This window comes from Apteryx rowi, unplaced genomic scaffold (genome assembly GCF_003343035.1).
Source record: "Apteryx rowi isolate R43461 unplaced genomic scaffold, aptRow1 scaffold_409, whole genome shotgun sequence".
Taxonomy (NCBI): domain Eukaryota; kingdom Metazoa; phylum Chordata; class Aves; order Apterygiformes; family Apterygidae; genus Apteryx; species Apteryx rowi.
Window position 1 is genome coordinate 654,916 of NW_020450614.1, and position 26,662 is coordinate 681,577.

At 39.0% G+C, this 26,662-nt stretch overlaps 1 protein-coding gene across 1 annotated transcript in view; it reads left to right on the top strand.

The window, feature by feature from the left end:
- Window positions 1–202: 202 nt before the first annotated feature.
- Window positions 203–26,662, top strand: part of PROM1 (prominin 1) — a 58,959-nt gene continuing 32,499 nt past the window's right edge. The window contains exons 1-4 of the mRNA XM_026075646.1: window positions 203–237; window positions 1,784–2,195; window positions 17,343–17,401; window positions 21,878–22,083. Coding sequence (XP_025931431.1) covers window positions 1,976–2,195; window positions 17,343–17,401; window positions 21,878–22,083 — 485 coding nt within the window. The 5' untranslated portion in view covers window positions 203–237; window positions 1,784–1,975. The remainder of the gene's footprint in view (window positions 238–1,783; window positions 2,196–17,342; window positions 17,402–21,877; window positions 22,084–26,662) is intronic.

Sequence of the window (26,662 nt, forward strand, 5' to 3'; positions counted from 1 at the left end):
CGAATGTCTTTGACGTGGAAGCGCCTTGGAAGCCAAAGCATTGGTGTAGGATGGGGCTGACTGAAGCCATGAGGTGTTTGCATTATTTTGCCATCATTCTTGCAAGTGATGGTCTGAAGCCTAAGATGGGGATTAAAAACATATTTCTACTAGGTAGCGCTACTGAAGTGGCGACAGAGACAGAACATCCTGAGCAAAGGCCGTTGGAGCACCCAGCACAGCAGCACAACAGTTGAGGTGGGCAGCTCGTCCTGGGTGGTGACTTTCCCAAGCGTCCCCGCTAGTGGCATTTGGTAGGTCCCTGCAGATCCTTCCTAGGAGGCCAGCCTGATGGATAGGAAAGTCCTGGGTTTTGCGGTGATAGTTGACACACTCATCAAATGTGTGCAACTTCCAAAGTCAAAAAAGGGCAGAGGCTTCTCTGTCATCTTTTGTTTGTTCAGGGCCCAGGCTGAATTGAAGGATTTTTGCCAAGCCCCAGGTAGATGGAGATTTGGTCAGATGTTTTGTCTGAAACTTGGGAATTTTTTTTGCTTGCGTTTTTTACGTGACAGTAGATAAAACTGGTGAGGTCTAGTAGATTCACAACTTTCTCAAAGATGCATATGCATTAGAAGTCATCTTGATGTCACTCAGCTATAAAAAGCTGCAAATAAAAGTTGTTGAGTTGACTGTGCAGTCTCCTGAGGATAGTCTTTCAATACTTTGAGTTAATAGAAAATATTTAATGAGACCAGTCCTCACCTGTCAGGGAAGGTGTTTTACTTAGCAGTGGCGAATAAATTCTTTTTGCTCTGTCTTTGAGGATGCCTAGGAGACGAGGAGTAGTTGGCAGAGCCGGTGAGTGAATCTAGAGTAATCAGGCCCTATTAAGTAATTTGGCTTTCTTTTAGTGAAAGAGTGGGCTAGTTTCTGTTATTTTATTTGCCTTCTTAAAAAGAGCATGTGTAACACAAAATATGTAGGATATTTTTGCTCAGGTTATCTTATTTTTGGAAAAAAATTGTCAATGCTGTAGTCCATATTTCGTTTTTGACTAGAAATTATTATCTTTACATCTCTATATATTACTTGCTGTCTCTTCAGTGTTTCGGGTACCAGAAGGACATTGCAGTTATCAACAGTAGGAATTATGGAAACAATACTTTCCTGTAGCCAGCTATTGCTGACATGGCAAAATGAAGGGAAGCTTAAATTCTTCCGGGAGGTGGAACCTGGGGCCTTAGTTGGGAACCCTTGTGAGACCTGTGCTAACTCATGCAGGTCAAGGAAAAGAACTGTTCTACAGACTGGAAGGTTATAAATATAATATAAATACATTTAGGTTAAATATTAAAGGAGCTTCAGGATATGATTTGTAATAATTACCATCAGCTACAGTAGCATCAGGTGGCTGTTTAAATGCCTTGTGTTTTAAGTGAACTGTTGATTAAATGCATTGTGTAGCTGTTGTGACATGACACCTTACTTGGCTAGAACTGCAATTCAGATGTTGTTCCTCTGATTTTGTTTGTTTCCCTTGTAGATGTCTGAGTGCTGTCCTTCATTTGTTTTTAAAAGCTCACTGACCTGGAGTTGTGCATAATTGTTTTTTAACCTATTTCAAGTACTGTGTATATAACAGACCCTTCTATTCACAAACTTCAGGTTTGTTTCTTTTCTGTCCCATCCAGCTTGCCTTGCAATTATTGCTATGCTCAATTGCCGCAGAAGAGTGCGGGTACCTTGCGCCTCCCTGTTTGCATGCACACACTTTAACGAGCTGTTTCTTGTTCTTTGCCAGAGATGGTGTGTTGAGTGGTTTCCATAAGAAGCTTCTGTACCACTCTGAAGCAAGAACACATTCAAGAGTAAAAGGTCTGAAGACACCAGTGTTTTCCTGGCTGGAAAGTTAACATCCAAGTGAATGTATTGAAGATTTCTAGGCTTGGTGGAACAAATATCTCTACCTCCAGTTTTATGAATACTGCTAGCTATGGCTGTGGAACTCTGTTTGCTGCTGCTGCTGTTTTGTGGAAATACTATTTCAGAGGTTCAGCCTATATACAAACCACCTCCTGGGACTTTGGATTTTGGATTTGTACCTGCCAAGACGTATGATACAGGTGCATACCATGAACCTGGACCAATGGGAATTTTGTTTAAAATAGTCCATGATTTCCTTTATTTAGTGCAACCCAATTCTTTTCCTCAAGGTAAGTAGATAAATTTTAGGTTTTTGTTTTTTTATATGGACTTACTGCCAAAGTGTTTATCCTGGTGTAGATAACAAGACCACACTTTAGAAGTAAATGATATAGAGATAAGTAAATGTTAGTAGCACATAATGTAGTCTGGGAATGTGTGGAGTGCCACATAAAATAACTTTTTTTTTTTTTGAATTGTTGTGGGGGAGGAGGTAATGATAGAAGTTTGACATGACTCTTATGTATCTCAAAAGCTGTCATTGATGCATTTAGGGCTTTTTTTTGACTGAAATTTTTTCTTACGCATGTTCAGAAACATGGGGTAAGAGTAAAGCATAAATTGCTTTACATTTAATGTTAAATCCAAAGTAGGTAGATCTCTGACTTGCATGTTGTGTATTGTGATAAGCATTTAGGTTTTTACGTTATTATGAGGTTTAGCCTAGGAAGGGTCACAAAAACCTAGCAACTTAAAATAAATTTGATTTGTTTCCCTATCCGTGTGTATACGGTCAAGTCATACATAAGGGCAGTTACATTATACAGCTGCATGTAACTTCTTGTTCCTCTGTGAGCTGAAGGTTAAGACTTGAGACTGCATTTGTTTTATTAGGATACTTTTCCATTCCTTTTCTACTAAGTTGTCTCCTGTTCTGAAGGAGAAGTTAAGATCTTGGCAAAGAAGCGTGTATGCTTTTTGAGGCTGCATTCATAGGAAAGCGCGTTAGAGGAAATGTGTGTTTGTGGATTTGGTGCTTGAATTGATTTAACTATTCAACGTGCTTTTAGCTTCATTTAGCCATTAAAAGAAAATGCAAATTTATTGGTATAATATTAGCATTTAAAATTATGCTGAGGTGAAGTTTTGATTAAATCTAGGAATGACTGGTTTGTTACTGATTCATTTTGATGTTTTAGCTCTGTGTATAGAAGAAGCTTATGTTATTTTGTAGCACACTCTTTCAGTTATAATTGAAAACTTTAAATTAAAGTCTGAGTAAGAAATAGCTCTTAAAAAAAAGTCTCTGGTCACATACCTGTATGATACCTGTAAACTATATGTGCTTTTGCTTTTGACATTTTTTCAGTAGCTGCAGAAGAATGAAGTCAAATGAACTTGAATGAGTTAAAATTATATTTAGACAAATGCCCAGAGTCCCAGGTGTTAACCTGGAGAACATAAACCTGACCTGTTTCCTGTGGGATCCATCTTCTGAGCAGATCTTGCACATAGTGTGGTGAGGGCAATTGCATGAAGCTTGGCAGGAATGTCACCTTTTGGAGGAGCTTGTTTTGCAGATACCTCTGCTTTTGTAGCCTCTTTCCTTCTATGAAATGTGCAGGTGAACTATTTCTCTCTCTGTGAGACCTGATGTGTTAAGGTTGTCCTCTGCATTCAACTCTCAGAAACAGGCCTTCCTTCTGCTAAAGCCCCCCCTTGAATATCTTATTCTCTTATGAGTGGAAATATTTGAATTCAGTGAGATATGTCATGTGTCTTTATATTAACAGGAATTTGGTCTATAAACCTGTATGTAAAATATAATATTATGTGGCCTAAGTCTGTAAATAATAGAGTTTACTAGCAAGATTGTAGTCCTCCAGCACTGCTTGTAGTAAGTTCTGCAACAAGTAGTAGGTGTTTGTAAAATCCAGCACAGAAGAAAAAGGAGAGATCCGAAAGTGAATCACTTGTTCAGAACTTACAAGCTAAGAACATCTCACACCTCTCCTTCCTTCCCAGCAGTTACTTTACAAATCAGTTATTTTTAGAAGTTTGTCTTCTAAATTTGCATTATGTGAAGTCCTTTTCCCATGCCCCCACATACCTCACTGCAAAATACAGATTTGAAGGATCATGTAGGTTTGAGTCATACCATGTAATTGGTTAATCCCTATAATCTCTTTTGCCATATGCTGTTCTATTTTCACATTCAGTGTATTAATGGTGTAGTTAGCAGTTTAAAAACATTTCAAATATGTAACTGAAACAGAGTTTGTTCTGGTTCAGAGATGAAAACAAAGATAAACACAAATGTGTGTGGATCTTTAAGCAAGCCCTGTCAACATTTCTATCTCAGATGTTTGTCATTCCAATGAGTCTGGTGCTTCCGAAGCGTTAACTCCAGGTTGATTCCCCAGTGTATATGTAGAGAAGCATAATGTAGAAGAGAAATGTGATTCACCTGCAGGACTCTGCATCAATCATTTGTACTTTGATCTTAGTAGTCTTATTTTTTTTTCCCTCCTAATACTAGTAAGTATTTGATGTTTGGTTTTTTGAGTCTACTGTTAGTACTCTTAGCTTGGTGGGGGGGGAATGTGACAGGATTGTCAAATTGCATGTAGACCTTCCTGCATTTACAACTCGGTTTTGCGTTTGCAGTAGTGGTCAGATGAAGCTGAGTATGTTAACAGTATCAATGTTATACTCCTTCAGTCCTAAGCAAGCCCAAGAAAGGAAGAAAGCTGGTACGAGCTTTAGTCCTTATGATAAGGCAAAATAGGAAGTACAGCAGAGTCTTTGGGAAAAGTTATTTTAAAAGTATTTGCATGCTGGCAAGTCTGAAAAGTTATTTAGATACTTTTATTGGCTACCTAAAATTTTAATGCTGTCGTGTATTCCAGGTTGTTTGTACCACTCAGCTAAGAGGCTGTCTAACAAAACAAATGGTCAGTTTTTGTCTTTTCCTCTTTAGAATTTGTTATAAGCTGAGGCATTGATTAATTAAGGAAGCGAAGTCAGCGCGTGGTTGTGGCGCGGTGTACGTTGCCTGTTGCGCTAGAGGCTTTCAGGTGCGACCTTGCTGTAGACGGGGCAGGGCGCATGGTCAGCGCCACGCTCTGGGCACCTGAGCGCCTTAGTGTGGCCTGTCTTCGTTGCCACGGAAACGAGTTGCAGTCAGAGGGTGTTAATGCGAGAGCCCACCTGCCAGCAGCACGCACAGCTACTCCTCGGCTTCGCAGCTTGTGTCCTGTAACTCAAGTGCGAAGCCTTCACGAAGGAAGCAAGCTAAGAATAAAACTTTCCCCTCTTTTTAGATGAAATCAGACAACAACTTAGAGGCATGTTTGGTGCAGTAGTGTACTTGAATGTGTTGCAGGACAGTCTTGTTACTTATGTTAAATTACAAGATTCCTTTATTCCAGCTTCTGCTTTCTATTCTGGAAGCACCGGACTCAGAACGCCCTGCTCCTGCTGAAGTAGCGTAAAAATAAGTTGTTGAATGCAGGCCCTTCCTGGGCAAAACACGGTATAAAGAGTTAAGTGTACTATTCATTTGTTGGGAAGGAGAACACAAGCCATTTTTTTAGGCCTGGGCTACACTTCTAAATTCTTTCATGTTTGCTGAGTGCCATTTGTTGAATAGTTTGAGTATAAGACTGAAGTTCGGAGCTTGACTGTTTTTTTTTTTTTTTTTTTTTAATGCAAGTCCTGCCTCTGACCCCTTCGTTCCTCCTTTCATCTCACCTGCAATATTGGAGAAGATGCCATGGCCAGTCTTTCACAGCAGCTGCAAATTGTAGAGTTTAGCACTTTAACCTTGTGTTCCCTGTCTTTGAAATTAGTATCTCACATGAGTGTATTGAGCAATTAAAACATTTTAATCATTAAAAAATTAGTTATTTCCACATAATTTTATGTGGAAAGAGAAGAAAGCATATGCAAAACCCTCTTGTCGGAGGTAGGTTTAATGAGCTCCTAGGGTGTGTTTTTTTTATACATTAACTGTGTTTAGATGTGAGGTTCTAAAGCTAATTATCAAGACACTTTATCACCTACTCAGTTAAACTCAGTTAAGCAGAATTTTATTTTTTTGTGTAAAATTAATTTTATTTTTGGCTACTCTTTAGGTTTTCATTGTCTATTTCTACTTCGGTTTTGCTTCTTGGTAGTAACAAATCTTCCACAGCTCCCCTACCAAAAAAGCATCTGGGCAAATTCAAAATAAGATTTGTAGTGTTCTGATTGGTATCTGTGCAGAATAGCTTCAAGAAGCTCAGTAAAATAAATACTTTTTTTGGGGGGGGGTAGTTTCAACCTGATAGTAGACAAAATATGGCTTTTGGCACTGATTTCCTTGCATCATTTGTATAAGCGTTTCAGTGATACCTGTGTGAGATGTGCATGTGACTGAGGTGGTGGCACTGGAGCTAAATTCAGTGGTGCAGATCTAGAAGTCCCCTTTTGTTCTTAGACTTGAGACTTTCCCAGAAATGTTGTTCATGTTTGCACCAGTGAGCAGCAAAAGAACTGCGCTTGGGCTCTGACTCAAGCTGCTATGTGCAAACATTGCACTTTGGCAATGTAACATACTGCTCAGGTTCCCAAAGCAATAATGGCATTTTGTAAAAACTTAATTATGATAGCCTTTTCCAGTTGTGCGAAGTCTCAGTATTAGCTTGGGCATGGAAGTGCAAAGGTGTGATGCACTGCTTCTGAAGCTAGTGTTTGACAGCTATGCCCTGCACACATGATTATTTTTCTTAAAGTTTACTTTCTGGAGTTGGGTCAGGAGCACTGATGCACTTGCTGGTGCAGGAGCTGGGAGGTGGAGAGGGAGAGCAAGAGCTGCCTCACAGCAAGTTAGCCGTAGGTTGGCCAAGCTGTATTGTGAAATGGCAGTTTCAGTACGCTGTATAGTCAGTGCCTTCACCACATCCCTTCACTGTTTCTTCCACACCGTGGCTAGAGCTGTGACGTTAGTTTGGAGTAGTAGCTGAAGCATGTATATCAAAAATGCGAGTTTCAATGGTGATAGAGGTTGTGTATAGCATAGCAGCAGTGGTGTCATTTGGGTAGAGCTGGGATAAGTGGGGAACTTGGAGTGCACCTTTATTTGGTAATATGGTGTATGCAATGAAAGAAATGCCTTGCGTCTAAGGCTGGGAATACTGTGGAAAACTGAGCAGCAGGAGAATACAAGGTAAATTGGCATCTTCCTTCCTCTGCCTGTTCATATACACTTAAGGAAATAGTGTTTAAAAAATTATTGGTCACTTCATTCTGGGAAGTTGAGTGATGACGTACATATGTAAACAGGGAATGCTTCTGAAAATGTTTCTGAAGCAGATTTGAGCTCTACTTTTTTGTACTTTCTTATGCATCAGAAACGTAATTCCTTTCTCCCCAACTATTCCCCACTGTAGACTGATTTAACAGATTACTTGTCAAAAGGAGTTTTTTGTGGATGGGGATGGGAGGGTTATACATACTATCTACTAAAGGCCACAATAGAAAAATACAGTTGTAGACATTAACACTTCTCTGATGTCTTCCAGCCCACTCTTTTTGGATTATGTAAACAAGGATTCTGTTTTTGAGACGGATATTTATGTCGAAAATATGATTTGTTTAATCAGAGTGTAGCATAGCTGGATCATCTGAAAATTTTGCAATATACTTACATCTGGGACCTTCTCTCCACACTATCCTCAGAGTTTGTCCTAGATTTCTTTTAATACTATCTGTCAGTTGTGCCTAGGAGAGAAGACAGGCCTCAGCAGCATTTGGAAAATGACAATCCAGCTGCACAGCTTCAACAGTGTTAAGAGAGAAATTAATGCAAATGAACCTCAAACTGAGTCTGAGGGAGTGGGGTTACTTTCTGTGGAGAAGTTGTTCAGAACTGACATTACCACAGGTGGTAAATCTTTGGTATTGAGGCCCAGCTCATATTTCCCAAACCTAAACTGCCTTCAGCCCCTTCCAAGTAAGACATGTATATCCTCTCTGTCTTTTGGGGATGTCTTCTGGCAAATAGGTTGGGTATCTTCTGGAAGAGCACTATCTGGCTTGAGAACCCTGCTAATAGTTGCAGTATGGCAGTCACAGGCCAGTGCTTGAACCTGTGTCTTGGCCTTGTTTTGTTTGTCTAGGCATTAGTGGGAGACAGAAGCTATAATGGAAGAGCTGATAGGCAGTATTTTGTTCCCCAGAGTGCAGGGGCTGCAAGTTCTGCTGTAGCTGGATCCAGAAGCTCGGGCTACAAGGAAGGGGGAGATACAGGACTGTATTGTGGTAGGACTTCCATATCATTATAGGTAAAGAACCTTCATTGATAGCATTTATCCTAATATAAAATAATTTTTAAAGAAAAAAGCTAAGCTATTATAACCTAGAAATGCATTTGTTTGGATAATTATTACTATTAAATGTGTCATGTGTTGAGGGGGGAGGTTAACATTAGTTACATTGGCTGTAGCGTGGTACCCGTGCACTCGCAATTGCAGTAAAATATTGAATTCAGCCCTTAATAATTTGTGTACAATTTTTTTTTGTTTATTTCTGTAAAAGATTGGCCATCCCATGTAGCATCTAATAGCAAGGAGATAAGTAGCGTGGGTATCGACTTGGACAAAGCCTAAATTTTGCCTTTCAGAAGCCAGTGCATCATCACAGTCTGAGAATATACCGAGTGAAGAATGTAGTTCTTGGTGTCCCTTTCTCTGTTAACAAAACTGTGCTCAGCAAATCTGAAGCACTGGAGGTACGAAAGCTTTTTCAGGACTTCCAGAGCATGCCTGCAGCATCTCGTATAGCTAGAAATGGGCTAGAGTAGGTTTCCTATCAGTCAGATTCTCTGCAAGTGTGTTTCGTGTGTGAATCTCTTGAAAGTTATCTCCTATTGCAGGCATTTTGTGGGTCTTCAGACCACTCAGCTGAGGCTCCCTGTTTTTCCTGGCTTGGTGCTCCAGTGTCCATCCTTCTGCTCCATTTAATTGCTACAAGCTTATCTAGCCACATAGTGTTGAATTTCATTCTCTTTTTAGTACAATTTGTAGTTCATGGAACTGACATTGGTAGAGGGGGAATGTCCTTGTTCTTTCAGGGGTAACATTTCCAAAAGTCTAAGGGACCTCTCAGTTCCTTTTATCATTTTGGCTGTTATGTCCCTGTTATGCAGCATTTTGAATGAATCATGTGAGATTCTGTATTGTCTGCTATTGGAAAAGCAGGGATCATTTGACTTTCTCTTTTCTCTGTTATAGAGGCCTTTATCTCCATAATTAGCAGGATTAGCCTAGCCTTCTAGGCTTTTTTTTATTATTTTTTGCCCTAACAAGTCATTTAGGTTGTTATTTAAAAGCAATAAACTCGTAATTGTTGTTCGGTGATGGATGTGTTTCTTGAATGATGGCAGCCAAAGTAACAAGAATCTGATAAATCTTGGCCACAAATCTTGTTTCTGCAGTTCTCATAGTGAATAGTTAGATTTAAAGTTTTTAGAATTATAAATTCCTCCTCCCCCCCCCTTTTTATTGGTTCTCAACTTGTTTCTTTTGTATACTGCTTTTTTAAGCTGCTTTGTGTAACATTCAGATCTGAACAAGTTACACATTTTTCAAAGTGGGTAGGCACTATTCAAAAGTTACTTCAGCAAAATAAATGTACAAGTATTATTTAATATTTTAGTGATTGTTTTCTTTTAACAGTATCAAATCTTTCCATATTGATCTTGAAGCTTTGAGTATGTCATCTTCCTTTTCCACAACCAAGTTATTTTCTTGTTAGAAAGGAAACTAGCTGTCACAGATATCAGCCATTGTAGTTTAATCTGATTAATTTATCAATATATGCATCTTGGAGAAAGGTTACCAGTTACCTAGGAAAAAAAAAAAAAACTGTTTTGATAAGTGTTCTTTTGTTTTCTTGTTTTTTTTGCAGTTTGCAGATCCCTATCTTCTTATCTAAAAACAGTTCTGCGATTATGTCCTGTATTGTCTAAGTCAGAATCTTTCTATTCTCTGAAAAAACACCAAATTATTTTTGTGAGCTTTAAAAGTCATTACAGTTGTTTATTTTACTAATAAAATGTATTGCTTTGGATGTCTAACTCGGCTTAAAGGTGCCTGGGTGCACCTGTACAGAACAAATACAAACTTAAAGCCTTTCTTCAGAGCAGCAGCCTTGCTGATTTTTGGAAGTTCTCATCAGGGAAAACTTTTATCACCACCTTTGTCAGGTACCTTGCTGTGCAGTGTATATTGAAAAGCAATATTCGTTCATCTGTTGAAAATACACACATTGGTCAGATTTTACACAGGGAAGATGACTTTGTCCCTGAAACCTGCTTGGAGGAAAGAGTGCGTTTCCTATTTCAAATAAAAGCGCTTTCTTTTGAATGAAGCAGCAATCTCTGTAATACTTTGAACCAATATACATGCATAGTTACTGAATAGGTGGAAAATTCTTGCCCTTGCAAAATCAAAGAACACAGAGCTGGAATTCTGCAAAATCAAAGTGAAGTTGCCAGAAAGCCAGTTGCAGAGGTTATTAAAAGCCAGTAGCAGCAGGGCTCCAGTGTGTCGCTCCCAATTATCTGCATTTATATTTCCATAGGCTCAGGTTATGGAGTATGAAGATAGATTCTGTGCTTTTCTCAGTTTACAGGGAACTTCTGGGGAGGCAAGGAGCAGGAAATTTGACCTGTAAGGAAAACACTGTTGTTCATGCAGCCTAAATATTTATTACTTTGATCAAAGTTGTAAGTCTGGTCCATCTACATAGCCCACTAACTATGAAGAAGTTGCTCAGTCTGTACAGTGTGCTGAACCAGACAAGCATATACAGTCCATCAAGTTAAATCTTTGCCCTTAATCTGTTGTAAATCCTTACCAGATGGTGGCCTAGAGAGAACTTTAGGTAGCTACTGCAAACAAAATGAATGGCAAAGAATAGCTGCAGTGGCATAAACAATGCACTACAGAAGTTTCAGTGTCTTAAGAAAATGACAGAATGCAGTTTCAGTGTGTGGTACTTCTTCAAAGCTTTCTACTTGACTTTGTTTGCATGATATATGCAAATTTATTTCAGACTCCTAAGCAGAGAATTTTTTCTAAAGGCATCTCTCTTTTTGTTCTTTTTCCAATACTTCAACAAGAACAGAAGTTTCTTTGTAGCAAAGAAGAACCAGTCCCTGCAAAGATTATTTTCAAAGGAGAGATCTTTCATTCTAGGTGTCCCATAACAATTAATGTTTTGGCTATTTCTTTTTCTTTAAACCTTTTTCTGGTCCAACTCTTTCATGTTTTGTCTTCATGCTGATGGAAGGTGGAAAGTGCCTAAACAGAAAATGTGACTACTGCACTAAAGGAATAAACCTAGTCTTGGGTAGCTGCAGTGTGTGAGGATTTTCTGTAGAAGACTTGCATTATCTATTTGGTCTTCCTGACTAATAACAACCTTGAGGAAGCTAATTATAAAACTTCCATTCTTTCAACTACCGTTTCAGAAAATTAGGGAGCTTTTTGTACGTGTGAAAGAAGTTCATTGATCATTACTATTATCTGATCCACTGCTGTATAATTTCTTCATTGGAATGGTGATATTTTCTGTCAGGAGGGTTAATTTCATGTCCCTGCTATTGTAGCCTGCTCCCTTGGCAGCAGTTGCTGCTCCGCAATTTCACATCTCCAGTAATTGCACTTCACTTAGCTCCCTATTCTCTGATTAAAGTGCACCCTGTTTAGATGACTCCTACAGTTTCCTATCATGCTCATAGCTGTTCATCTCCTTGTCCTGTTTCCTATTGCAGCTCTATCCCTCTCTCACATTACCCCTCTTTGCACCCAGTATAACCTGAGACTCATTTCTAGGCAGTCTCGTAGCTCATCCTTTAAACTATGATTAAAGCAGTGCATGCTCCAAGTCTGCTGTGACCTTAAATGCACTTACCTTGTATTTGCCTCTTGTTTCATTTTATGTGTTGCTGGAGGCAGGGCCAGAGTATTCTAGGATAAGCTGGAAATGTAGAGTATTTCTTTTGCTTTTAATCACTCTAACTGGAGAAAGAGTCAGTGAGAATGGAAGATGGTCATGCTGGGGAGAGGAAATAGCATAGTAAAGGCAGAAGAGGGTGAAAGGGCAGATTACCATAGCAGATGAGAAGTAAAAATGCTTCAGCAATTTAGTATGCATTTGTCATGTTTAACCTCCATTCAAACAAGTTCTCCTAGCCTTTGTTAGAATAACAGGTTCTGGGACATCATTTTGCGTGTCAGCAGGGAGGAACAATTGCCAGGCTCCTTTTTTTCCTTACGCAAAGAAATGGCTGATGGTCTAAGATTTTGGGTTTTGAACATGAGGTTCAAGTATTTCTTTAATGCAGATGAATAAACATGCAGTTGAACAGAGAATTTTCTTTTACCATCTCTGTAATACAAGTAGGTGGTCTTATGCGAGAGCTTCAGAGCAGGGGGAGTGGAGACGCAGCTCAGGAGTTCTGCTCGGAGAGAAGAGGGACCCGCTGTTCTCCAGAGAGAGGCAAAGGATGGAAGCTGAAGCAATTTGATGTTTCTGGTAACTCAGAGAAGAAAACCTGGGAATTGCATAGGGAGAAAACTTCTTCCCTCAACATTTTGGCAAGCTGTCAGAGAAGGCCAATTTTTCCCCTCTTAGTTCGGAGACAGGGATTGTGGCCCCAGTCTGCCTGAAGGAGACCTTGTAAAGAAGGGAGTGAACTCTTCTGACCATTAATAGAGCTCTTAAACAGCTTGAATTTGGAGGTGGAGAGGAATGATATAGATTGTAGAAGGGAATGCATGGACTAGACTCCTCATCTGTAGGCTGAAGTGGTCTCCTATTGTGCAATAAGTGGGAAGACCTCCTCAGCTCTGAGACTTCCCATCTGGCCTACAGAGTGAGTTTCCTTCTTGCTCTGTGGAAGGAGGCAAGGATCCTCCTCATGGGGTGAGCAACGCAACAGGACCCACTCTGCGCTCTCTGCATTAATGTGCATGTTGGATTCTTCTGCCGTCAACGTGACTGAGCTCCCACCTAGCTCTGCAGTAGAACTGGAGCCGAATGATAGCTCTAGGATTAGGGACAGTATGAGCAGAAGCATTAAGTAATTATGTGGCAGTAAAGGGCAGGAGCCTAGGTCACCTGCTGGAGGAGACACCTCTTCAATGGGTGTTAAATCTGACCATAGATTAAAGTTAATGGCAAGAGGCTTTCTAAGTTTGGGGGGTAGCAACCAAAGCCACACTGAAGTCAAATGAAGCATTTTAAAATATCATTAAACTGAACTTAAGTAAAACTTGTTCTAAGATGCCCAAAAGATTTTGTTGTCTCTGAGGAATCTGAACTACATGCCATACAGCTTTTCTGGTGTACGTTTTTACAGGACTTGCAGTTGTTTATACATCTAAGTCATAATTAGAGAGGAAAAAAAACAAGCTTGAAACCATTTTAACTCATTAATTTCAGACTAATAGATAGTTTCCAATATTGCTATTTATTTAGGACACTAAATGTGGTCAAACTGACCCATATTCAGAGAAACACTGAACTGTTAAGTGTGTGCATAGTCTGTTGACTCTATAATAGGTGAAGGGAAATGGGATGAAATACTGTGATGTGAGTTAGAATGAGATGGTATTAAAATGATTATTAACTTATGTGTATTATCTATTTAATTCTCCACTGCTGTTACAAAGATCTCCATTCAGTATGAGTTGAATGCTTCAGTCCTGGTAGTTACTGGTTTGCTTGAAGGCTTTTTCATAATAAAAGCGTAATATGTTGTATTATGCATAAAAGGATAAATTAATTTCAGTTATAATTTGAATAATACTGGAGTTACACTATGACTGAACTGACTCAGTGGAATTGTTTGAGTGAAGATCAAGTGTAGCATTCCCAAAGGTTTTATTCCAACTGTTTTCCTGTCACCTAGATTTGAAAAGCTTTCTTGGCAGATTTTATAACTAATTTATCTTGGTACTTAATAGCCAGACAGCTTATTTTTAAAACTCTATTTTTGCTATTCCTTTCTGTAAAGTGGTTCTAAGAAGGAAGCCTAGTGGTGACCTCATTTTCTTGCCTGAGTAATACAATATGGAGTGTGTTTGCACAGTACTCATGCTATCAAGCAGTTGGTGATGATGTTTTCTTAACGGAGCTCCTCAGGGAGGTGCTTAGTATTTCGCCACAAATTGCACTGGTAAATTAACAGTTCATCTGGCTAGTTAGTTTTACTAGGCCAGATGGCATTTTGCATGTGCGATGAGAGCAAGAAGGAGACAGAGTAAAGCAGTAATGTAATTAGCCTTGTAAATGAGCCTCACAAGGTAAATCTGTTTAACCCTAGTGATAAAATGTGCTCTGCTCTAAAGCCTTGGATTACTGGTCCTCTGAAACAATGTGTGCAGCTGGCCAATCACAGATTTGAGAAGTAATCCAGTTAATTTGGAAATAGAGGACACCACTCTTTGTCTACACCTGCCTAGCCTTTTTATATTTGAAAGGGAAATCGGACTCGAGGTGGTGAATCAGCTATGAGGTACTCTGCCAGTAATGCAGAATAGAGTCGTGGGGAGTTACCTTAGTTCAAGTTTAAATAAAAACTTATTTTAATACTGGAGCTGTTCTAGCTAAGGAAGAAAGGAGATCCATAAAAGCAAACCAAGATCTCGGGAAGAGGAGTGAATTAAATGCTAGCTGAGGTGTCTCCTCCCTGTGCTACAGTGAGCAGTGTCACAACCTGATGCTTGTGTTTGCATGGCAAATGTGTTGAAGGTTTTGTCAATAACAAAAATTAGCTTTCTTACGTGCCTCCTGGTGATGTTTTCATTTCCCTATTAAATAATTTATTTTTAAATAAACAGTAAGCATAATTATAGAATATTTTAGAATAATTTAGATTCAAAGGGACCTCTGGAGGTCTTGTCATCCAAATCCTTCTCAAAGCCAGGCCAGCTTCAAAGCTAGATACAATGTGGAAGTTAGGTTGCTTAGGACTTTTCCTTAGCTTCTCTGGGCAACTGGCACCAGTATTTGACTACCTTCACACAGCAGGTTGGTGCCAGCTTATGCAGCTGAGGATCGTAGAAGCTATTTCCTTTTCCTCCTTCCCATCAAATTTTGATTTAAATTTGTAGAAGTAGCTCTCTAGTGACTCTTCTGCAGTGTATTATTATACAATGCTAAATGGTTGAATGAATATGTAAACCCAGGGTTGTTTTTTTAGCCCTTTTCCTATTGTTAAAAGACATCTAGCTGTAGAGAAAATTCATTGCATTATATATCCTGTGCACCAAATGTTTCTTAAACTTACTCATTTGGGAGGTATATAGATTTAAACAAAAAGAAGAAAGAAATTTGATTTCTGCTGAAGAAATTGCCTAACACAGTTGGTGCAAATTACACTTTTTGAGTTTGTGCAACACTGCCTCATTTGATTACATACTTTGCTGCTGAACCCCCCCTGCGAAATGCCCATGCTGTGAGGTACCATGGCCTCCCTCTGCCCTCGATGCAGGGAGGACTTGGCTGGTCCCTGTGTGTGAGACACCTGAGACACCTGTGGATCAGGTGTGTGTTGCCCGTGAGGTTGTGTGCCCTTTCTTTCAGTGATCTCTTGATATTCAAGATGCTTAATAGCAGTGCTTCAGAATATTTGCAAGGATTGTAACTCTTCTGTTCTTACAGAATGGCTATTTTACATATGTTTTAGTCTGATTTCTGCTAGTGAGGGATTCAGCCTTATCTTCTAGCATGTGTATAGTCTTCCCAAACTGAGGTTGCCTCACTACAGAGAGTCCTTGGTCATCTACTGTTAGCATCCTTTCTGCATCTTAGAATACACTTCCCTTCTGTTGATGACTTGTGGCTTGACAGTCCTGTGATATGTTAACAGATTATTTTTCTTTTTTAATTTACAGTCTTGGTGGCTACAGTTCTTTGCGTGTTTTATTTCCTTCAAAACAGTTTTCTGTGAGGATTTCTCACAACCAGAGTTTGTTCAAACTACAGATCTGTCAAGTAAATATTCCTTTGGGGTGGGAGATGGAGTAGAAGACCAGAGGAGCTATTTGCTTGGGTGGTTATTATTGTGAGACTTGTGTAGAACTAGAGGAGCAGAGTAAGATCACATCCCCTGTGAACTCACTGAACATATTTCATGAGTGCTACAACTTGTTAGAGGGTTTGGATTTTGTTTTAGGTGGTAAATAACTATTTTTGAATCTGTGGGTCCTTTTTTGATGCACAGGACGGGTAACTTCAGGTTTCCTCAAAAAAGTCCTGTGCCAGTCTAGTGATAGGGCAGTAGCACCACCAAGCCCAGCTCTGTACGAACATGATGGGCGGGGGGACAGAGTGCTCCCACCTAATCCGCTCCTTTTCCCCAATAGGAGGCGAGAGGCTCAGTCAGTCATCTCTCCCAAATGCCCAGATGTTGCTTCTTTGCTCCATCCTAGGCTGTGTATGACTCGGACCTGCTGATGCCCCCTCTGTGGCAGAGGGTTTGCAGAGCTGCAGGGGCCCTTTTGAAGTGCAGGGTCTCACAGGCATGGCCAGGAGCCACAGTTGCCAGCATTGCCATCAGTGTTAATGAAGGCTCTGTAAGGGCAGGCTGGTAGTGTCCCAAAACTGGGATCCCTTCTTTGCAGCTTCTGGGATTTACTGAAAGAAACTAGTGTGGTGAAATGTTATTTGTAATGTTAAGTGGCACTATTTGTGTTAAGCCCTTACTTTATTTTTTAGTGGTGGCTGTACTATGTCTATATTGTGAATGAGGTAGAAATGAGCTTGTTGGATGGAGCTGCATTCACAGTAACTTGGCATGTCTTAGGCTTCCTGATTTGTTTTGGCTGTGTTCCATACTCTCATACAAGATCTGTTGGTCCCAGAGAGAGCACAAGTTTGCTTGATAAGAAGAGAAATTAGGGTAATGTTGGAAAGATAAGGACCTTCTTCCTTGTACCATTCAGTCAAGAAGTTACTGTTAATATACTGATTTTGCACATTATGTATATAATTTCATATCTATGCACCTGTCATAAACATGATGAAGCAAAACTGCTACCCAGATCTGTCCAGGTGATTTGATAAACTCATGATGAACTTTTCAAATATAATGCTTAATATACAGAGGGTGACCTTGAAAAACCTTTACTGCATTTCAGTGGGAACTGATTAACAGTACTAATAACCTGGTTATCTTCCAGGTTTCTCATAAAATATACAGTTAAATTGAAAATGTTGGTACTAAACAAGTTTATGGAAACACTAATGTGCTTGCCTATCCTGTTGATGTTTGTTCTTAATTTCATCGTGCCTATTTAAAGGTAGAATTCACACCAACCTCTCTCCCCATGTTTTCTAATTTGTACAGTTTAAAACTCTGGAATATTCTTGCTTATTTTCAGATCTCATCAGAAAACTAGCACAGCAGAAGTTTGGGAATACACAGGGCGATTATCAAAAGGTAAATTGTTTATGTATATCTGCATAAAATAACAGAAGTATTGACTTTGAAATTCAGGGTTTTTTTTACCTGAAGTAGCAAATAATATTTTAAACCTAGAACAACTAGATGCAAGAGTGAAATTTGTAACAAGTTTGATGGTTTCATATAAAACTTGGAACCAAAACCTTTCAAGAGGAGTAACAAAGGAAATTTCATAAGCCAGTCTAAAGGAACTCTGTGCATAATTAAAGTTCCATTATAAACTCCAGCTGTAATTTGATTGTAGTGTCTGTTGCACAAAGATTGAAGGCTCTTAGATAAAAGCAATATTTTTCAGCACAAAAATTGCTTAAAGAGAGAGTTCTCATGTGGCTCAGTTCTCATGTGGCTTTCGGCTACTGCCCTCTAAAAGCTGAATTCATATGCTGGTTCTGATGCCTTTGTAAAACTGAGTTTCCATAGCCTGCTATCAAGTATATTTTAGTTTATGTAATGTGCAAATTCATATCAAGTACATTTTCCATTCTCTCTTTAGGTTTGTGATTATCCTGTAACAGTTGAAATTCTCATGATATCTGATAGCAGGAGAAGGCAGAATCTAGCATGGATGTAATTTTAGGGCTTTCTCAAGGACAGTACCCCCATCCTTCAGGCAGTGCCGCTGGTCGAGGTCCTGCAGTAGGAACATTAAGCAGGACCAAACAATGGACAAGTTACTTGGTGTGAGCTATTTGCTTGCAGTCCCTTCAATATGCTGTACATGTCAGGTAGACGATTATGGAATTTGGTATACAGTCACTAAGCTCTTGCCTTGGATCAGGATAACCTGAATAATCTTGGGATTTGAAAGTGGAAGGCCTTGGGCTACCATGTTCTTCTGATAACCAGCCTATCACTCCAGTAGTTTGATGTCCTCTTCATGACATCCGAGTGCATGGGCCTTGTCCTCATGCTGTGTCAAGACTTTTCCTAATCATGTGTGCTTGTTTGGTGAGGCTTTGTGATAGTGATGCATCACAGTTTGTGTCTGCCCACCTCAGGTGGGACGGAGGATAAGTTGGTTGGCAGAGTCTTTGGACAAAACTATTAGACCATATGTACTATCCAGTACTGTGAGTATAATACTGTAGTAACTAGTACAAAAGTCGTGGGAACTTTGAGACCAGTGAAAGCTATAATCTTGTGTAGTAAAAGCACTTGTTAAACTACTGTATGAGTATAGAGTGGCAAATACAATATTGGCTTTACTTAAGAAAAGTGGCAGGCCATTTACAGGTCCGAGTTCTGACATGAATACAATGCAACACTTTAAAACAAATTTGAAAAAAGAAAATACTTCAGAACATAAAAAGTGCATCATAAGACTGAAGCATCAGTGAGAGGTGGCCATAAGGAGATAAATATGTTTGTAGAGGTAAGTATGGTTGCAAATGTATCATTTGAGGAATTTCTAATGTGGATAGGGAAATAAGAATGTCACTGTAGGGTGCTGATAAGTAATTGGAAATGTTGCATGTGGTTTTGGTCACTTAGATTCAGGAAGAATGAACTCAGACTAGGACATATTCAGAGAATATCTGTTAGGATGATTTTGGAAATAAAGTTTTTAAGAGGACACTGGAAGAGTTTGCTTAGCTTAAGTGAAAAATTGAAGAGGGGATGTGATTACTCATTATATATGTGGAGGGGAAACACCAGGAAGAAAGGACAACTATTTGGGCAAAAGATGGTATTAGCATAGAAAGAAAAGGGCAGAAACAGGCCATGTGTAAATACATGTCAGAGGAACAGACTTGCTAACTCACTGACTGCTAGGAACAACCCTTCAATAGCGAGAACAAGAAATTTAACTGCATTTAATATTTATTCTGTTAAATTTCTGCTGTCATTTCTCCTTATCATTTTACTTATTTGTTGGATTGTGCGAGTGATCCAGGAGGCCTTTCTCAATGGGACTGCACCGTAGCTGCTTTCACAGCCTCTGTCAGGGATAGAAATCTGCTGGGATGAGCTGGCAGCTGAGTGCAGCTGCTGTGCGTCCTCCAAGGCAGACAGCTCGCTGCTGCTGCCCTGCTTAGTGCTGCTGGGTCACGTGCTTGCTTAAAACAGTCAGAATCATACTTGGTACCATATTTTTATATGAGAATATTTATATTCCTCCCATAAAAGTATGATACCAAATATGATTTTTGAATGTCTTAATTATATTGTACAGTAGAAGTTTCATAAAGATATATGTGATACTTGAGAAAAATATCTCCTAAAACTTGGTAAAACTTCTGATTCTCACACATTAACACATCAGACTTTGGGTTGAGGGTTCTCTCAGTTTTTCGCTATTCTGCTTCCCTTTTCTCTTCCACTTATAAGAAAAGGGAAATTGTTATGAGGTGTGAACTTGTCATATAGAGATGAATGGGAAAAATGCAATAAATTCTATTTTTATTGTGAAAGCAAAGGGAAATGAGGCTCTTCTGAAATTCCTGTCATTGAAAACTGTGCTTTCATTTTTTTTTTTCTGAAAATACAGATGAGGAAATCAGTTAGGAACCTGCTAAATAGACTTCTTAGGTCTTTCTTGAATGCCTTTTCTTTGTTACTTTTGAATAATTCAAAGGAAACCCCTATGTAATTTCTTAAAAGTGTAGGTGAATTTTGTATGTAATATGTTTTAAAAACTGCTGTGTGTTCCAAAACTGCTGTTGGAACAGCTCATCCTTATGCCAAAATAAAATTAGAATTACAAAGTTAGTCAGGAGTATAATGGAACAGTTATGACAGGTGGATTTCACAAAGAAATTGTTAAACTGCAAAGTAATTCAATCTCTGGCCTTCTCTTCTGTGAGATGTCTTGGGAATTATAAGAAACAGATTTTCAGTACAGAAATAATTGGTCTTTTGTTGCTTTAAGTTGGAAATATTTATGTTGGACAAATCCTAGATTCCTTTCACTTACCAAGCAAACCAGAAATCCTCTGCTATATATTTTATTGTGAATAATTTTCCTTACTTAGTGGCGCTTCTATGTGTTATTTTACTTTAGTAGCTTTTTATTTTTTTATTATTATTATTTCTGTATTTTTAATTTTCAGTTACAGTTAATTGTTCATTGCTCTCATGATTTGTTTTTGTGCGTGCTGCCTGTGCATTGTACACATTCTCCGTCTGTTTTGACTTCCACAGCCAGAAAATGTTGTCCTGACTCTTCAGGTAATGTCTTACGGTGTATCTGGTAGATGTATAGCTTTGAAAAAAACCTAACATCTATATGCACTACTCCTATTAAAACATCCATAACCGGTTTTAATGTTATTTTAAATAGTGTTTTTTCATCTAACGTATTTTAAAATCTATGCTGACCAAAAATTTCTTAAGGGCTCAGTTAACTAGRAAAGAGAATAAGTATATTTTTTTGTGGGTTACTATGTAATTATTTTGCAAAATCTAGCCAAATTCTACTGCCAAAGCATCTAATTCATATTCTTCAGAAGGCATAACAGTTATTAAGCAGCGGTTAATAATAAAACTAGGCTTCACCCCAGAATTGGTAATTAGGTCAGAAATTTGCAGCTCTGCTAATGGTGATGGCTGCTGTACTTGGATCAGCTGGTCATGAGGGATTGTGAGGAAGGGCGTCGGGAAGGCTGGAACTGGAGCACGATCCAGAGCTTGTGAGGAACCAAAGCCCATTTAGCAGGATGATGTGCTGCCTTCGTGGCGTCTGACTACTGCCAGGTTGCCCCTGCGCTGGCAGGTGTGTGAAGCGAAGGGACTGGGGCTGGCAGACTGGCCGCTGGGCCCCCGGTGCCCGTGCTGCTGCCGGCGGAGACGCCAGCAAGGCTGTCGCGTTGCCCCAGCCTGCTTTGTGCTTTCATGCTCTTGACAGCCGTCTTCTAGTTGCTGCTGTTTTATTATTTGGCAACAGAATAAGTGTTTTTACCTGAGATGGCTGAAAATCCACTCCTTTCTTTTCCAGTCCTTGAGTAGTGTTGCTTTCTGGAGAAAACTCCACCAGCGCAATCTGTGTCCCAGTGAAGACCTTCCCTTTACTGTTCATAATAATCTCTCTGCCCATAACTGCATAAACGAGTGACCCCCACCCTGGCGAAGTACTGCTCTAGTCAGGCTTGCTGGAACCAGACATGAGAAACAATAGATCTGTGGTCCGGGAAATCCAGTGTGTTCATTTCTAATCTGTTTCAGTTGCATCAGTTTGCATTCATTTCCTTTGAGCATATTTCTCTCTTAGAATTCATTCCTGCAGTTTGCCTATCTAATATTCTAGTTAAATAATTATTAGCTATCAGTATCTACAATGTTATGTATCTTTTTGTTAGAAAAATTGTTGATTATTGAAAAAGCACCAAGTCCATAACCTCAGTAACTTAGTAGATGCTTTAGTCTTTAATATGATTTTTTTTCTTAATTATTTCCTCTATATTGATTGCAGTTACTGTGTGATATCTATTACCACTATTTTTGTCTGAATTACAGGCCATCTACTATGAAATCGGTTTTATAGTCTCCGCAGCCTTGGGACTGCTATTTATTTTGTTACTGCCTCTTGTGGGACTTTGCTTCTGTATGTGTCGTTGCTGTGACAACTGTGGTGGGGAAATGCATCAAAGACAGAAGAAAAATGCTGACTGTCAGAGGAGCTGTTTTGCAACATTTCTTTTTGTTGCTTCTTTAATAATAAGGCAAGTGTAATAAAGAGAACAATTCTAAGATTGGTATAGCCCTAATTTTGCAGTGTTACATGACATAATGTTTCATTTACTGTATTAGCCTGCAGGTGCAGAAATTATTTTTTTAGACTAATATACATGCTTATTAAAGAAAATATGACTGCATTATAAAAATGCTACTGTTGATGTTCAGTGGTCATTATATACTTTCTTGAGAGGCTTTGAGTTGTGAAACATGAAATATTATTAAACTAGAGTTTAGCAAATGAGGCTTTTGCCAGTATTGAAATGGCAATTAGATTGTTACGTTAAACTCATGAGCAGAAGATACTGTGTTTTGTGTTCAATTACCATTCCACAGAGTATTTAGGGTACAAGGTACTGTTTTGTTCTTGATAGTGTAGTGGTGGTGAGAAAAGCAATTCTGTGTGACCTCCTTGTGTATTTTTTTTTTTGTCCTTCAGGTTTCTTGTATGTTCAAAATAAGGGGTTTTCTTCTGGACACCGATTGAGTTGTTTAAACCATGTGTGCACTCACTGTAAATTACTTGAGTTTGGAGATGTTTTTGCACTAGTAGTATTAAGAGCACACCATGTTCTGTCCTGGGTGTATAATGGTCGATTTGTTCTTCACACTCCATAGTTTTGCTCAGCTATGATGGCTCAGGGCAGTGCTCCTGCTGTTTTATCCACACTGTTGGGTTTAGTTTAGTTTTGTTATCCCATTGATGGTTCAAAATACATTGTTTGCTCTTATTTTTTTTCTATTTTCCATCTTCAACTTTGGTTCTTCACCTGCCTACTTTCTTAGTTTGTGATTATTCTTCAACAAAATGTTGTCTTTTGATCTGTAATGTATGAATGTTCAGTCAAGTGAGACTTGCTTTGTCACTTCACTGTAACCCAGACTTTCTGGTTTTTGACTACTTTCTGTCATGACAAATTGAGGCCTTTCTTATGCTCAAATGTAGACATGCTAATATCAAATATAGGATCATGTTCTTCTCTCTAAGTCATCGCTAACAAACATGTCAAGTAGTCTGAAGACCAGAAAACCGAATGGTATAGATTGGTAGTAGATATATCCCTGCTATGATGACAGGACAGAAGTTCTTCCAAGTACAGTAGTGCCTCAGAGAAAGCAAGTTATGTACCTGTCAGCATCCTGAAGCTGAAGGTAGTTCACAGAGCTTGCCAGGGACTTCTACATCATGTTTTAGGACACTACGTTCTGGTTATATTTGATGATGGATGTTATCTGTTAGTAGAAAGTGGATTAAGATGTCTTCCTCCTTGTTGGTTTCTTTAACTTGGACATGTGCTGTCAGCTATTCCTGTGGTCTTAAGCATACCCACAATTGGCAGGTGCATCTCCCCAAATCATAAATGGGAGATCTGTGATCCTTTCCCTAGAACATGCCTGGGAAGGACTAGGAAAATTGCCTCTGGAACTCATCCTTTTTTGTTTTGTATAAGTCATCTAGAAGGAGTATCAGACCTTTTACTGGAGGGGTTGGCCTGAGCTCTGTCCGCAGCTTCCCACAGGCGGAGATAATCTTCTATGACTTCCTAAGTCGCTAATGCTGCAAGTGCTGTGCAAAGCAAGGTGGGACTTTACACCACTAGTATTACTGACCCCAGCCCGAGTGAGGCAGGCCTGGTTCCTGGATCACATCAGTGCAAAGCAGAACTCTGCTGCCCTTCTGAGATCATCTTTCACAGGGAGGAGAAGATGCCATGCCCGGATCTATTTAAACTCGTGACAGCTTGCTTGCTACTGCTCTGAAATGCAAAAGGACAGGCTACTTGGTAGCCATTGCCTCAGCAAAAAAAAAAATGGAGGCAACCTGAAATTTTCTTGTAACTGTTTCTCTGCATGATAAGATTACTAGAGGAAAGACACTGAGCTTGCACTAGATTGTGCATATAGCCAATATCCCCTGAAGACTGTAGTTACAGGGGGATGGCCTACTTTTCTGTGTTTCAGCATGCAAGTTCACACTGAGATATATATACTGTTAATGTAGATTTTAGAAGAAGATTTTAGTTAGTAGAACATGATTTCTTCTCACTTTTCCACTGATAGAATGCTCTTATTATTGGGATAAGTTCATAATATTAAGTTGATTAGAAAGATGTGTAAAGGATGTATAAAGATGACAGCTTAAAAAAAAAAGTTCTCCCTAAATCTCTGCTTTCTGAAGGAACAGGATAATTGCTAGGTATGCTTTTCTCAAGGAGAGATATAAGGAAACAGGTCAACAGTCTTGTGATTATGTACACGGTTGTTTATCTTAAAGTGAATAGGCCTTAAGCATATATTTTTCCAGTAGATGTATTTCTGTTTTAAAATGTTTCTTTTGGTAGATTGAGTCAGAAATACATGTAGCGTTTCTTGTAATTAACAGTTCTGGTATAGGAATATTGTTTTCATGCAAAGTAGGATTCTGTTGCTAAAGAGCACAGGATGTAAATACATTCTACCTAAGTTGTGTCCATATCAAATCAGCCTACTTAGCTAAATTTATTATTAAAATGATTATGTGCTTTTCTTCAGAGGTTCACTGATAGTTGAGGGACAGAGACCTACTATTTCACTTTATTTCCTAGTCATCTGCAAGCTTAGGCAAATGCACATTTTCTCTGCGGAAGGAATGTAACTTTATTAATTCTTCTGCATCATAAGAACAAGGGAGGGGCATTTTGTTCTAAGAAACTGTACATTGCAATACCAATTTTAATACTGTTCACAGAAAGTGTCTTTGCTTTTAGGTGGAAAAGCACACAGCCAGTTTTCTGTCCTTCCAAGTGAGCTTGTGTTGCAAGCTCTTTTTTGAAGTTATGGATGTTACTATGTATGAAGTGCCTATTAGCTAGGGAAAGCTATGTCCAAAGGAGAAGAAATTATATTTGGTATCTTGCAAGTACCTCATTCAGGCATCGTAGAGGGTCTCTTGGGTATTGTTGAGAATCTGGGAACCAGCATCAGTTAAAGGAATTGGTGAAAAGGTTTGTACAGAAAACCCATTATTTTTTTAAATTCATTTTTCTAGTAGTGAGGAGAGTGGCATTTCCCCAGTATGTAGATCTGTTCAGTGTTTATGTACTGTGATTTGAAATTTCTGCAAACACAGCGAAACAAAAAGCTTAGGTCTGCTGCCCCCTTCCCCCCCGCAACTGGTTTAATAAAATTTACATCAAATTGTGAAATCTCACAATAATTTGCATATGGAATATCTCACTCCTGGGGAGACTGTTTGTCTCATCTGTTGTAGGAAAGGCATGTCCTTTTTAGTACTGCTTTATTCCTTTCTCCTTGTAGCCGCTTATTGAGCGTTGGCTCGAGGTTCAGTTATAGAATGAATAGAACTTTCCTCTCTGATGTTGTGTATTTGCTTAGCCACATTCAGAATATAGGCGTGCTTGTTTTGAGTGCACTGTCTGTTTAAAGCATCTCCCATATCTTGTTTCCTCCCGCTCCTTCCATTTAGCAGACTGAAGAGAAAAATGATCATGCTCAAATCTTACAAAGTGCCGTTTTGTTGGATTGCAATTGACCTTTCTGGTCGGTCAGCATAACGCTGAGAAGATAGAAAAACTCTGACTGTCCAAAGAACAAAGAGGATGTTATAAACTCGGGCCCCAGAGTGACATATGGATATTTACTTTTCTTGATGGTTTGAGCTATTTTGTTTTTCACTGTTAAAAAAATAAAAAAAAAAATTTTTTTTTCTTTGACTACCTTGATAGAAAAAATGTTTTCAAAACAACTGCCATCACTATAGGCTGAAAAGAAATAATATATTGCATGTGTCCAAAATGCAGATAGCTTATTTTTGTTAAAAGCTGCTCAGTTTCTTGGAACTTTTTGCTTTTAAGTTCCCTTTCCTTGGGTAGTAGCTGATGATAATGGATCCTTAAGGAGCGTTTGGCCTTAATGGAAACAAAACTATGCCCTTTGTTAGTTAAGTAAACAGTGAGAAAAGTGGGTGCTGGTGCCCCTTCTTTCGATAGTGACTTCTGGGAAAGTAGATGATAGCCTGCTTTAAGGAAACAGTTGTGAAATTTTTGATTGAGAAACAATCTCTTGATGTCAAACTCTGTCGTCCTGTTCCTAATTCTACTTTAGGAGATTGAGAAAAATGTTAGCAATTCTAGAATGAAGTAATTCTGATAGACGAGTAGCATATAGTGTCATCAGCTTCTGTATCGTGCTCCCAAACCGGACCTCTTCTGCAGAGAGCATTTGTCAGAGTAGCAAAGATTTTTGTACTTGAGACTGGTCTTATTAGGAGGACAAGTCTTTACCTTGGTTGGGGAAGGTAAGAATGGGGAAAAACTGTCAAAATAAAGACAAGGTTAATTTCTGGACCCCTCATAAGAGGTGATGAGCCTTGTCAGGGTGTTTGCTCCTCTTTTGCTAGGATGTGCCTATTAAATTATTCTAGTTACCCATCTGCTCTCCACCATCTCGTTTCTCATTTGTATGGCTATATGATGGCTTCCTGCAAGCATACATTCTTGGAGCAAGAGTTATACTTACTGTATGTGTTTTGTCAAGTAGGGAGCCTGGTATGGGTTTTCTCCAAGT